We start from the raw sequence: 15,120 nt of genomic DNA on the forward strand, positions 1-15,120 counted from the left end.
AGGCATATGGGTGCGCTCCCACACTCCTGGGCAGTGCATTTTCTCCCGTTGGAGTAAACACCAAAACTATCCACCATAACTCCAAGATCCATTTCCTCATCAGTCACTGCCAGCTCAGACTCCATCAGTGTATAACTGGTTAGAATTTTTCCTCACAATGTACATCTCTTTGCACTTACCTATACATTGAACTGCATTTGCCATTTTATTGCCCATTCACCCAGATCCTTTCAGAGCTCTTCACAGTCTGCTCTGCTTGGGTTTTCACAGTCCTGAATAATTTGGTGTCATCAGCAAACTCACTGGTCACCAAACTCCAGATCATTCATAAACAACTTAAAAAGCATCAGTCCCAATGCAGATCTTTAGGGGATCTCACTTCTGATATCCCTCCATTATGAGAACTGTCCATTTACGCCAACTCTCTCTGTTTCCTGTTCTTTAACCAACTACCAATTGATAGAGGACCATTTACCACAAGACTGCTACATTTACTCCGGAGCTTCTGATGAGGGACTTTGTCAAAAGCTTTTTGAAGGTCTAACTGTACAATGTCTACCAGATCACCTCAATCTACATGCTTATTGACACTCTCAAAGAACTCTAAAAGATTATGCTCTAGACTTACATGCCCTCATCTCAGCTGTTCAGTGAATTCTGTGTATTGTCGCTTGCTTTGGGACTGGGGTGGGGTGGGGTGGGGGGACAGGGAGGGCAGGATAAGGTGTCACCTCCACAGTATTTTTTAACAAGACTATTGTCAAAGGCTCTGTGCTGTCCTGCCCAAACCCAGTATTTGTTATGGACAGCCATAGTCACTATTGCTATATATATATCACCTTCCAAAAATGTTCAGGTTGTTCACAGACTTTTAAAATGATAGTTACTTCGTTAGAATGCATCAGAAGAAGGATATATAGCTAAATTGCCTATCTTTCACTGTTCCCATTTACTGTTGTAAATTTGAAGATATTATAAGCTACCATTTGGTTTTGTAAAGAATCAGCTTTAACTACAATTCTTCCTGCCATTTGAGTATCTTGAGGATATAGAGGCAATCAGAATTCTTTCAGCTGCATTCTTAAGGACAGGATGTCTGTTTCCCGCCTCCCAGCTGAGCAGAGCAGAGCAGAGCGGAGGAAGCTGCTCCAGCTGGTCTAGGGACTATAGAAGCAAGCAAGCTCCCAGAGAGTGAGAGATCACAGCGAGCAGACAGGGACAGCAAACAGGAGTTGGCTAGGGCAGTTCAGCAGGGGAGGTCAAGGGGAGGCCCCTAACATTTAAAAAACAAACATCTTTTTACTTTATTTTTCTTCTAACACATACTTCCATACCAGTGGGACTCTGTTTTTAACCTCCAGTGAGTAGAGGACCAGGCACAGGCTACTCTAGAACAATCAGAAAGCTAGACACAAAAGTATTTTTATTTATTTATTTATTTATTCATTCATTCATTCACTCATTCATTCATTTCATTTCATTTCTATACCACCCAATAGCTGAAGCTCTCTTTGGAAGCTCTCTTTGGAAAAAGGAAAAAAAGGCTATGGAAGGACACTGCCCGGTGGTGGTGACCTGCAAGGTGTATGCAATGTTTGTTTTCTTGCCTGAGAACAACATGGCCTACACCTGCAACAAGTGCAAGTTGATCACATTGCTGGAAGAAAAAGTAAGAGGACTGGAGTGGCGACTGTCGACCCTCCAGGGAATAAGAGAACATGAAGAGTTCTTGGACAGAACGGTGGAACTACAGCAGCAAAGTGAAGAACAGAAGCTTGAAGAGCAACAGCAAGCTGAGACAGAAGAGGGAAATGCTGAGGTGAGGAAAAATGCAGTAGAGGATACTCCTTGGAAAAGGGTGACAGTTAGGAGCAGAAGAACTAGAAGCCAGTGGAAACATTGGAACTATGGAACTATTTTCAGGTACTTGAGGATGAGACTGGAGGACAGCCTGCAGAGGAAGGATTACAGGGGAAACTGCATGAGAGTGAGCAAGAGGCTGAAGGTCAGTCAAGCAGAGGCGATGAAACTAAGGCCTACAACAACAAGAAGAGAAGAGTAGTAGTAGTGGGAGACGCCTTGCTGCGTGGGATTGAGACCCAAGTATGTCGCGAAGACCCATGGATTCGCCACGCATGCTGTCTCCCAGGAAGATGAATTAGAGACATGACTGAAGGGTTGCCTGCACTCATAAAGCCCACTGACAGGTACCCCTTTCTTCTCATCCATGTGGGAACAAATGATACTTCCAAGAGGAACTACGAAGAAATCACATCTGACTTTGAAGCTTTGGGAAGGAAAGACAAGAACTTTGGGGCCCAGATAGTTTTCTCATCCATTCTTCCAGTAGTTAAAAGACGGATAGAAAGGGAAAGAAAAATATGCTGGGTGAATGACTGGCTACAAAGGTGGTGCTACTGCGAGAGATTTGGATTCTGGGACCATGGGCTATACTTCCTGGAAGATGTTGGCAAGGGATGGGTTGCACCTACAAAGGCTGGGAAGAATGTGTTTGGCCACAGCATGAAGAATGTCATCAGGAGGGCTTTGAACTGAATCCTATGGGGAAGGGAGATGTAAAGTTGGGGGTAACAATGGACGAAGGCTCATGCACTGCAACGGAAAGAACAGCTCTAATAGCGCCCAATAGTAGTCTTCACAAACATGTAGGAAGAAAGCCAGACTATGAAGCACATGGTCTTCGATGTCTATATACTAATGCCCAGAGTATGGGAAACAAACAGAACGAACCTGAACTCTTAATACAGGAGGGAAATTATGACTTGATAGGTGTAACTGAGACTTGGTGGGATGACTCTCATGACTGGAATACAGCAATTGAAGGATATAACTTGTTCAAAAAGAACAGGAGGAACAGAAAGGGAGGTGGGGTTGCACTGTATGTTAAAAACACATATCTCTGCACAGAAATGCAGGAGGATAAGCTTGGTAGCCCCATCGAGGGCATCTGGGTTAAAATAAATGGAGCAAAGAATAAAAGGAACATGATTGTTGGAGTCTACTACTGGCCACCCAATCAAGGAGAAGATGAGGATGAAACTTTTGAAAGGCAAATAGCCAATGTTTCAAGGAAGCATGATTTAGTAGTAATGGGGGACTTCAATTTCCCTGATATTTGTTGGGAGACAAATTCTGCAAAACATGACCCCTCCAGGAAATTCCTGACATGTGTGGCGGATAACTTCCTCCTACAGAAAAAGGAAGGAACTAGAGGATCATCTATCCTTGATTTGATCCTAACCAACAGAGATGACTTAGTGGATGAAGTAGCAGTTACGGAAACTCTGGGGGAAAGTGACCATGTTATACTTGAGTTCTTGGTTCTAAAGGAAGAAAAAGCCAAGTGTAGCCAAACACATACCCTGGATTTTAGTGAAGCCAATTTTAATAAACTCAGAACAATGATAAGTAAGGGCCCATGGCAAGCGACTCTAACGAGAAAAGGAGTCCAAGATGGGTGGGAGTTTTTAAAAAAGGAAATTCTCAAGGCACAATAACAAACAATTCCAACAAGAAAAAAAGCTGGAAGACAACAGAAGAAGCCAATGCGGCTTCACAAAAAGCTTAGAGATGACCTGAAAACAAACAAAAAAAACACACATATAGGAAGTAGAAGGAAGGCCAAGCAACAGGCAGGTAGCACAGAATTGCAGGGATGGCATCAGGAAGGCTAAAGCTGAGAACGAGCTGAGGCTAGCAAGGGATGCTAAAAGAAACAAAAAGGCTTTCTTCAGCTACGTGCATCCTAAAAGACAGAGAAAAGAAATGGTGGTTCAGCTATTAAATAAGGATAGCAAAACAATAACAGATGACAAAGAAAAGGCAGAAGTGTTCAATTACTACTTTGGCTCAGTCTTCTCCCAAAAGAGGGTCTATGACCCCCCTGGCAAAGGCGAAGAACAGCCTGAAGGGGCAGGATTGCAGCTTGAGTTCGCTAGGCATATGGTCAAGGAACACCTAATTCCTTTGAATGAGTTCAAATCTCCAGGGCCAGATGAACTGCATCCTAGAGTAATAAAGGAGCTGGCAGAAGAACTCTCAGAACCACTGTCTATTCTCTTTGAGAAATCATGGAGGATGGGTGAAGTGCCAGATGATTGGAGAAGGGCTTATGTTGTCCCTATCTGCAAAAAGGGTAAAAAGGAGGAACCTGAGAACTACAGACCAGTCAGTCTGACATCAATCCCTGGGAAAATTCTGGAGCAGATGATAAACCAATCAGTCTGTAAGCACCTTGAAAAGAATGCCAACATAGATTTATCAAGAACAAATCCTGCCAGATGAATCTGATCTCATTTTTGATCAAGTCACCTCCCTTGTGGACTGTGGGAATGCTGTGGACATAATATACCTCGACTTCAGCAAAGCTTTCGACAAAGTGCCCCATGATATCCTGATGAGCAAACTAGCTCAAAGTGGGCTCCATGAAACAATGATCAGGTGGATCCACAGTTGGCTACAGAACTGGACTCAAAGAGTGCTTATCAGTGGAATCTTCTCAAACTGGGGGAAGATAACGAGCGGGGTACTTCGGGGCTCAGTCCTGGGCCCAGTGATCTTCAACATTTTTATGAATGACTTGGAGGAGGAGGAGGTGCAGGGAACGCTGATCAAATTTGCAGATGACACAAAATTGGGCGGGGTAGCTAATATCCTGGAAGACAGAAACAACATTCAAAGTGATCTGATAGACTGGAGTGCTGGGCTGAAAACAACAGAATGACATTTAATAGGGATAAATGCCAAGTTCTGCACCTAGGAAAAAGAAACCAAATGCACAGTTACAAGATGGGGGATACGTGGCTCAGCAACACTACAAGCAAGAAGGATCTTGGAATTGTTGTCGATCACAAGCTGAATATGAGCCAACAATGTGATGTGGCTGCAAAAAAAGCAAATGCTATTTTGGGCTGCATTAATAGAAGCATGGCTTCCAAATCCCAGGAAGTACTAGTTCCCCTCTACTCAGCACTGGTTAGGCCTCATCTGGAGTACTGTGTGCAGTTGTGGGCACCACACTTTAAGAAGGATGCAGACAAGCTGGAGAGGGTTCAGAGGAGGGCAACAATGATGATCAGGGGACTGGAAACAAAGCCCTATGAAGAGAGACTGAAAGAACTGGGCATGTTTAGCCTTGAGAAGAGAAGACTGAGGGGAGATATGATGGCGCTCTTCAAGTACTCGAAAGGTTGTCACAGAGAGGAAGGCCAGGATCTCTTCTTGATCATCCCAGAATGCAGGACATGGAATAATGGGCTCATGTTGCAGGAGCCAGATTCCAGCTGAACATCAGGAAAAACTTCCTGACTGTTAGAGCAATACGACAATGGAACCGATTACCTAGGGAGGTGGTGGGCTCTCCCACACTGGAGGCATTCAAGACGAGGCTGGACAGCCATCTGTCAGGGATGCTCTGACTTGGAGTCTTGCACTGAGCAGGGGGTTGGACTGGATGGTCTTATAAGCCCCTTCCAACCCTACTATTCTATGATTCTATGAGGATGAATGTAAAGCTGCCTGAGCAAACAATTTTTATGAGAAGTCAACTTCGTACCTTTCTTCTGGAGAAAACCCATACCTAAGTCATCCTAAATCAACTTTTGTCACCATAAGAATGCAAAGAAATATGCATTTTGGCTTATCCCACTCTTCTCCCCATTTCTCACTCTTGAGCCATATGCTACATCTACTTCAATACACTATTTTTTTTTTTATTAACAGTGCTCTCAAATATCACCAGGAATCACAGAATATTCCCTGTGTTCATAGGCAATAAAACATGCACAGATGTAGCTCTGTGTCCAAAGAGGAAGCAACTGTTTTGTTGAATTGGGATTATAAATTCATCCTCAACATGGACGCTGGGAAGAATACAATACTGACATGCCCAACATGTATCAACACTTCCTGTTAAGTTCTACAGCTTCAAGGCAGCTGTTTCTCTGAGCAGTCTTTGAATCACAGATGTTAAACAGAAAACATACGGCAGCTACTCAAGGAAAGGAGGGAAAGAGCAGTCCCTTGTTGTTACTGTAGGCATTTTTTAGTCCACTAAATGCATTCAGTCAGTGATATGCACAGCTGTGTGTAACCAATATAGGTGTTTTGTCTTGAAAGATTATTGATGCTTCAAAGTAATAGATATGAACGATAATAAATGGATCCATTGCTTTTAGTACTTTAGTGCCAGCTTTTTTCTTTTGCCACTAATAAGCAGAGCTTATGCTGTGGCTGCACCATGGATACACTTCCTTCAATGTGATCGGTACTTTTAGAATTGACAGCAGCAACTGCTCTTTATCTGTTGTGGAGAGTTGGGTTCAGTTACTTCCTTTGCCTCCCTTCCCCTGCGTAACCAGTGATCAATGGAAGTAGGGGTGTCACAGAGGCAACAACAGAGGTGCCTTGAAGTTCCCTTGATCAGCACCTTTCACTTCAAAATCGTCATTCGTTCGCTAAATATTAGTAGGATAGTCTGAACAATATGCGGGAATGATTGGGTCGAGAGAGGCCATTTCTGACAAGAGGGCTTTTTTTTCCCCCTATGCATGACTGAGCGCATGTGCTGATTCCCTTTTTCTAGCTACTGCTTTCTACTGATGTGTCCGCTGTTGTCAGACTTTGTTGTCAGTGAAAATACAGGAGACAGCCACAGTGCCTTGGGAAATGGCTTTCGGCAATAAGCTCACTACCTTGGGAAGAGATTGGGAAATCATAGAACAGGGTACATATAAACATTTTTGAGAAGCAGAAGGGAAAATGAACACTGGGAGTGACTATGATGCCGTATACATATTATATGTTTTATCAATGTGTCATCCTGTTTTGAAGCTAAACGGTATCATGACAATTGAAATATTGACACCTGACTTACAAATTCAGATTCAATAAGATGTATGGATCTAAGTACCCGTGTTATCTCATCATACCAGCAAAGCGAACCTTGGTCTATGATTCTTTTTCTTTCTCCTTTTGACAGGAAACAGATCTTATTCTGACGTTCAATATCTCGATGCACCGTTCCTGGTGGATGGAGAATGGGCCAGGCTGCACAGTGACATCTGTGACCCCAGCCCCAGACTGGGCACCAGAAGACCATCGCTACATCACTGTCTCAGGGTGTGTTCTCGATTACCAATATATAGAAGTGGCTCACAGTTCTCTACAGATCTTTCTTGCAGTAAGTATTCAATTATCTCCTCTTTCAGCATGTTTTAAGAATCTGCTTTCATTATGGGACCACAGAATATTTTTGTAAAGACTAAATTACAATACTATTAGAGGGTAGAGTACACATTAGAGCAATGTTCTGCAGAATAACAATTAGCTGTAGTTTGGAATGTAGGTATTGGGGTGCTAAGTATACATTGCATGCAACGTTTATGTATAACTGCAAAGACTGTGCCTAAGGAACCTGAACGCATCCATCCAGCCATTTACTGAGTTGACAAGCCCCCCAGTGTTGCAGTCTATGCATGTCTAATAGTAGTAATAGTACAATGCTATGTGTATTTATTTACTCAGGCGTCCCTTTGAATTCGGTGCAACTTACCCCCTAGTAACTGTGTATAGCAGGAATGCAGAATCTCTTTCAGACCAAGGGTCAAATTCCATTTCAGAGAAGTTTTCAGGGGCTGCATTCCAGTGTTGGGTAGGGCTGAAGGTAAAAGGGGCAGGGCTAAAAATGCCAGCATATTTGAGTAACTACACCTTAGGACAGGCATTTCACCTTTTTAGCATGGTGGGAAAACTGCACAAAAGCTGGGAAACGGCCAAACAAGAGGTGGTTGGGGAAAATGAGGTGGGACCAGAGGAGGGAGGTGTGGCCATTTGGAGAACTTTGAAGTGCTGGGTTGGGAGCCCAGGAAGGCCAGATTTGGGTCTGCAGTTCTGCGCCCCTGGTGTGTAGGACTGGAGCCTAAGAGGCAAGCTACAGTGCTCCTCAGTCACATGAATGTTTTTCCCAATGTGTTCTTCTTTCCCCAAAACTTTACTGAGTCACTTTACTTATGCCACTGAATACTGTCAATTGAAAAGCATCAGTACATGAATGGATAATTCATATATAAATACATCAATCACCGACTACAGAAAGAATCACTGACTATTAAACTGGCATTTCTCCGTGTATTGTGAAACTTCTCTCAGAGAAGAAGGAAATTATTGTCTCTAAGAGGTGAACAGACCATAAACACTGCTTAATACTACATGTTTGGTAGATATTGTAGGAACTGAGGGAGGTCCAACTATCCATAAAGTCACTCTATTTTATTGTGAATTAATTATTCTGTTTTAGGTCTGAATTCCATTTCAGAGAAGTTTTCTGTTAGAATCACTTTGCGGTCTCTGTGCAGCCACACATGTGAGAAAGCCTGCACAATCTGCAGAACGTTCTAGAACTAGAACCTAGACTTTTTGATAGCAAGGTACACCCACAGGTCTGGTGCACATGCCCAAAGACTCTGTGCTTTCACACACAATTCTTCTTTGAGCGCTACAATGGTAGCATCTAATTCTCTTGGCATCTGAAGCAGAAAATCCCAGAATTCCCTTCCCTAGAATTAAACATATAACAATTAAATAATAACAATAATTAAATAAATAACAACTTGCTGCCCTTTCATGACACTCCTAATCAGCTGCCTCAGGTGGTTACCTGACTCTGCCTAATGCTGATTAGAATCACCACTCAAGTGTTGTAAACACTCACTATAAAAAGCATCCCATTGAGAATATGGGCATCAGAACAATTAAGGTGTTCTAAAGAATACTGTCCTAAGTAAACAAACTTGTGAATGTTCTCTTTACAAAATTAACAAGCAAAACAATGACAGTCCCTGTTCCCAAGAGGTCATCATTTCATAGTATTGGAGTTGTTGGGAAAACAATGCATGATGTAATACTGGCAGTGGCTCTCCAGGTTTCAGACAGGGTTCTTTCCAGCCCTACCTAGAGATGCCATGGATTGAACCTGAGACCTTATGCATGCAAAGCAGGTGCTCTACCACTGAGCTAAAGCCCTTCCCTTTCTCTCTCTGTAGGCAGATCACCACTGAAAGCAGTAGTGGTGGACCCAGCTGGAATGGCAACTGCTTGTGGTGTCAGGAGCACCCTTGCTGCCTTCTGAAATCCTCAAGTAGCCAGAATCAACACGCAGACAATAGGGCTCTTTTCCAAGGCTTTATTTCCATTCAACCTAATGATGCTTGTTGTTGTTGGTGGTGGTGCTGTTGTTGTTGTTGTTGAGTCGTTAAGTCGTGTCCGACTCTTCGTGACCCCATGGACCATAGCACGCCAGGCCTTCCTGTCCTCCGCCCTCTCCCGGAGTGTGCTCAAATTCATGTTCATTGCATCAGTGATGCTATCTAGCCATCTCATGCTAATTGCCTGAGCCTAAGAGGAAAACTTAAGAGAGCAGCCTACCAGGGGAATCTAGCCATAGAGAATCAGTTGGTCTCCATTTGGAGAGAAAGGGCAGGAAGCCTCTGAACCTAAGGGCTAGGAGGAGAGAGTCCACCCCTTTCCTGTTGGGCATCAAGGCGCAGCTGTTGTCGTCACGCCAAGCGGGCTGAGCGCCTCCTCTCGGCGCCTGCCATCTCCCGCTTGTCCCTGCACCAGCGCCTAGCATCCAGAAGCTCCAGTTTTCCCTCCCTCTCCCTGCCAAGGTCACTGTCACTCTCAGGAATGTGAGCAGGGAGGGGCTCTCCCTCCGGCTACGCCTCTGAACAGCGCGTGGGTTCCTCTCCCACGGTTTCTGTCTCTTCCTCAGAGTCAGAACTGCTTTGGGGCTCTGTGGGCTCCTATCCAACCCTGACATGTGGGTCATAAACAAAATAAATATTTTTGATCTTCACATTTTTAAACATAAAAGATTTCAAAACATAAACTTTGGTGAAAGTGGCAGCTCATTCCCTACTCTTTTCACCACTAAAGTGGGTGAGTGGTTCCCAAGTCCCTGTGAGAGGCTCATTGCGTGTTCTGGATGGGGTTGCACTCCCTCTGAAAGATCTGGTTTGTAGCCTGGGGCTACTCCTAGATCCACCACTGTTGGTGGAGGCCCAAGTGGCTATGGCAGCTCAGAGTGCCTTTTGCCAGCTTCGGCTGGTTCACCAACTACAGCCTTTCCTGGACAGGGATAGCTTGACCACGGTGGTACAGGCACTGGTAACCCCGAGACTGGATAACTGCAATGCACTCTATGTGGGGCTTAGGGATGTATGAAAGTCACTTACCTTTTTGCAGGGGTGCTTCGCGGTGGGGGGGAGGCACTTCGCTTCTCCCCCCGAAGTTCAGGCGAGGGGGGGGAGGCGTCCCGCTTCACCCGGTTGAAATTCAGGCCGGGGGGGGGAGGCGCCCCGCCTCGCCCGGCCAAAATTCAGGCCAGAGAGAAGCGCCCTGTCTCCCCGGCCGCGAAACAAAAAGTAAAAAAAAAACCTGTGATAGGCTACGTAACGATTAACGTAGACTATGACGTAGACTACGTAAATCTTTATGTAAACTACCAGGACCAAATAAGGAATGCAAATGGCGGCGCCCTATGGGCGCCGCCATTTGCATACACACTTTTTTTTTCCCCCCCCAAAGTCACCCGTGATAGGCTACGTAATGATTTACATAGCCTATCACGGCTGACTTTGGAAATCTAGCCGTGATAGGCTACGTTAATCGTTACGTAGCCTTTACTTTGTAATGGCGGTGGCAGCAGCTGGTCAGAAGACCGGCTGCCGCCCCCGCCCCCAACGAAAGGCCGCCAAACTGCCGCCGGGACCCGCTGCCGGGAGGGACATTCGCCAAAGGTAAGTCCCATCCCGGGGGGGGCGGGGGGCGGAGAATTTCACCGCCAATTTCAGGGAGCCGAATGCGTTGGCACTCGGCCCCCCAAAGATTCGGGGAGAAATTCTCCGCCATTCCTAATGGGGCTGCTCTTAAGGCTGCTCCAGAAGCTGGAGCTAGTGCGGAATGCAGCAGTTCATCTGTTGTCGGGAGCTGCCCCTTTTCAGCATGTAACTCCTTTGCTGAGGGAACTGCACTGGCTGCCTGTCCACTACCGGGCCAGGTTTAAGGTTTTAGAACTAGTGTACAAAGCCCTAAACAACTTGGAACCAGGATACCTGAGAGAGCACCTTCTCCCTTACCAACCTGCCTGATCACTGAGGTGCAGGAGAAGAGGCGGGAGAAGCTGCCACCACCGGGGAAGAGGCATGCCTGCTGTAGATGGGCCTGCTGTAGCTGCTGCTGCCACCAACACCAGGCCTTCCCTGCGGACTTCTGCCTGGCAGACCGCCAGTCCCTGCAGGACTAGGCCCCCAGGTACCGAGCCAGCTGTGCTGTTTCCACCTGCCCCTTCCTGGAGGGGCTACATAAGCTGGCTGGCTTAGGTGGCCTGGGAGAGCAAGGGCCTGTAGGAGAAGCTGCCACCACTGGGGAAGAGGCCTGCTGCTGCTGTGCCGCCGTGCCGCCGCCGCCGCCACCACCACCACCACCACCACCACCGTGGACTCCTGCCTGGCATTATTTTTAAGGGGATTTTTTTTTTAATTAATTAATTTCTGGGGGATTCTGTTGTGTTTTTCGGGGTGGGTAGCCTGCCTGATAGGCGGGAGTGAGGGGGCATGTGTCCACCTGATGGAGGAAGTGGGGGGAGTGTTGGGGGCCAGAACATACCGAGGCTGGGTGGCAGGCACTGGCGGAGCACTAGGGGCAGGCCATGCCAGGTAAGAGGAACAAGGGGAAGATGTCTAATATCTGTCCACTGTTCCGGGCCTGTCCAGAGCCAAAGGATGGCTGGGGGAGACGTGACTCCATCTTCGGGCCTTCATTTGCTGCTCTGCAATGCCAGGTCTGTTACCCAGAAAACATCCCTCATTCACGACATGATCCTGGATGAGGGTGCAGACCTGGCATGTATTACAGAGACCTGGCTGGCTGAGGCCGCTGCTCCAACTCTGGTGGCCATGTGTCCAGCTGGATTTTCATACATACAGCAGCTGAGGGCTGGGGATCAGGGAGGAGAAGTGGCTGTTATCTACCGAGAGTCCTTGGTCTTCACCAGACCCCCTCTCCGGGAGACCATGGTTGCTGAGTGCATGTACTGGAGGTTGGGCCCGAAGGGCAGTCTGGGGATTCTGCTCGTGTACCGTCCACCCTGCTGCTAGGGATGTACAAAAGTTCTGCCACAGATCTCGGGGGAGGCGAATCCCAGCGCATTTGGCCCCCTAAAATCGGTGGCGGAACGGCCCGCCACCCCCCGCCAACCCCCCGGGACGGGACTTACCTGGGGCGGATCTTCCTGGCGGTGGTGGCTGCGGCGGCTGGTCTTCCGACCAGCTGCCACCGCCGCCATTTCCAGGTTAAAAAAAAGAAAAGAAAAGTGATAGGCTACATAAAGATTTACATAGCCTATCACAGCTAGATTTTAAAAAAACATCGTGATAGGCTACGTAAATCTTTACGTAGCCGATCATGGCTGACTAAAACAAAAAACAAAAAAACCCGCGCATACGCAAATGGCAGCAGCCATGGCCGCCGCCATTTACGTTCCTTACTTCGGCACGTCTTAGTCTACATAAACATTTACGTAGACTAAGACGGTGAAAATAAGGGGAACGCAAATAACGTAGACGCTACGCTATTTGCATTCCCCTTATTTTCGCCGTCTTAGTCTACGTAAATGTTTACGTAGACTAAGACGTGCCAAAATAAGGGACGCAATAACTGGGCCCACCCATGTAGCTGGTCATGCGCTAGACCTTGTGTTTGTTTCTGGAGAAGCAGGGAGTGATCTGGAAGTTGGGGGTATATCCACCACCCCCTTATTGGTTCCACAACCCCTCCACAGGGGTGGAGGACCCATTAAAATGGTCTGCCCCAGGCATTTTATGGATCCGAATGGATTCCTGAATGCCCTTGGGGACTCTCTGGAGTACGCTAACAGCCACTCAGTCGAGACCCTGGTGGGTAGCTGGAATGCTGCAATCACTGGGGCATTAGATTGGGTGGCTCTGAAATACCCTCTCCACCTTAACAGGGCTCGGTTCAATCCACAGTTACGAGCTCTGAAACAGGAGGTGAGACGGCTAGAGTGCCGGTGGCGGAAGTCTCGCTCCAAAGATGATCAGACACGGGCTAGAGTTGTATCTTCAGCCTATCACGTGGCGGTGAAGGCAGCAAAAAAGTAATATTATGCTGCCTCAATCACATCTGCAGAGTGCTGTCCCAGGAGGTTGTTCCAAATGGTCTGGAGCCTGGTCGGTCCAGTGGCTCCGGAACCACTAGGGATGTCAGAGAATTCCACCACGGATCTCGGTGAGGCTGAATGCCAGTGCATTCGGCCCCCCAAACTCCATGGCAAAACGGCCTGCCCCCGCCCCCCCACAGATCCCCCCCGGGATGAGACTTACCTGGGGTGGATCTTCCGGGTGGCGGCAGTGACGGCGGCAGCTTCGGCGGCGATGGCTGCGGCGGCTGGTCTTCCGACTGGCTGCTGCCACCGCCATTTGCAGTGTTGTAAAAAAAAAAACCAAAAAAAAGACGTGATAGGCTACATAAAGATTTACGTAGCCTATCACGGCTGGGTTTAAAAAAAAAAAAACGACGTGATAGGCTATGTAAAGATTTACGTAGCCTATGAGTGCTGAGTTAAAAAAAACACAAAACCCGCGTACGCAAATGGCGGCGGCTACGGCCACCGCCATTTGCGTTCCTTATTTTTGGCCGTCTTAGTCTATGTAAATATTTACGTAGACTATGATGGCGAAAATAAAGGGGAACGCAAATAGCGTAGCGGGCGCTATTTGCGTCCCTTTTTGATTCCCCGTTTTAGCCTACGTAAATATTTACGCTATTTGTGTCCCTTTTTGATTCACCGTTTTAGCCGACGTAAATATTTACGTCGGCTAAAATGGGGAATCAAAAAGGGACGCAAATAGCGCCCGCTACGCTATTTGCGTTCCCCTTGATTTTCGCCGTCATAGTCTACGTAAATATTTACGTACATTAAGACGGCCAAAAATAAGGAACGCAAATGGCGGCGGCCATAGCCACCACCATTTGCGTACATGGTGTTTTTCTTCCCCCCCCCCCCAAGCCCTCCGTGGCCAGAAATCTGGCTGCAGACGGCTCTGGCCTGGCTGGGCCTGGCCAGCTGCTCCACGGTGCTGCCGCGGAGCACAGCCGGCCATGGAGGATTCCGGGGGGGAGGAACGGATTGCCTCCCCCCCCGTCTAGGATTCTGGGGGGAGGGACAGAACGCCTCCCCCCCCCACCATCAACATAATCCATGGAAAGGTAAGTGACTTTCATACATCCCTAGGAACCACTGGAGCATTCTAAGGCCTCCTGTGAGGCCTTGGCAAGGCACTTTGCAGATAAAATTGATCAGATTAGGTGTGTTACTCCACACACTGTGGATACAGTTAGTGAGCAAGAGGTGGCCTGTGGCAAACCGGTTTTGTGGGATCGGTTCCAGCTTCTTCCTCCTGATGAAGTGGACAAGGTGCTTTCATCTGTACGGCCGACCACCTGCTTACTTGATCCATGCCCATCTTGGCTCATTATGGGCTGCAGAGAGAGAATGGGTGAGGGGTTCAGGGTGGTGGTGAACGCCTCCCTTGAGGAGGGAGTGATGCCATCAGATCTCAAGGAGGCATTTTTAAGACCGCTCTTAAAGAAGCCCTCCTTGGATCCCCAAGTTCTGAACAACTTTCGCCCAGTTTCAAATCTGCCATTTTTGGGCAAGGTGATTGAGCGGGTGGTGGCAATGCAGTTGAAGGCACACTTGGAAGAAACCAATTATCTAGACCCATTTCAGTCAGGCTTCAGGCTTCAGGCTTGGGCATGGGACAGAAACAGCCTTCGTCACCTTGGTGGATGATATGAGGAGGGCTCTGGATAGGGGTGAATGCTCCTTCCTTGTTCTCCTCAACCTCTTGGCGGCTTTTGATACCATTGACCACGGTATCCTCCTGGACCGCCTGGAGGGGTTGGGCATTGGAGACACCATATTGCGATGGTTCCGGTCCTTCTTCTCCGGCAGTTACCAGAGGGTAGCACTAGGAGAGGAGGTTTCAGGCCCGTGGCCGCTCCCTTGTGGGGTGCCAC

General features: G+C 47.4%; 1 protein-coding gene across 1 annotated transcript in view; it reads left to right on the top strand.

Annotated features, from left to right (window-relative positions):
- NKAIN2 (sodium/potassium transporting ATPase interacting 2) overlaps positions 1–15,120 on the top strand; it is a 422,098-nt gene that overhangs the window by 277,051 nt on the left and 129,927 nt on the right. Inside the window, exon 5 of the mRNA XM_084816016.1 lies at positions 7,001–7,201. Within this exon, the coding sequence (XP_084672142.1) occupies positions 7,001–7,201 (201 nt within the window). The remainder of the gene's footprint in view (positions 1–7,000; positions 7,202–15,120) is intronic.

This window comes from Heloderma suspectum, chromosome 1 (assembly GCF_057233095.1).
Source record: "Heloderma suspectum isolate Gila_16-S chromosome 1, 16-S_ref, whole genome shotgun sequence".
Classification (NCBI taxonomy): domain Eukaryota; kingdom Metazoa; phylum Chordata; class Lepidosauria; order Squamata; family Helodermatidae; genus Heloderma; species Heloderma suspectum.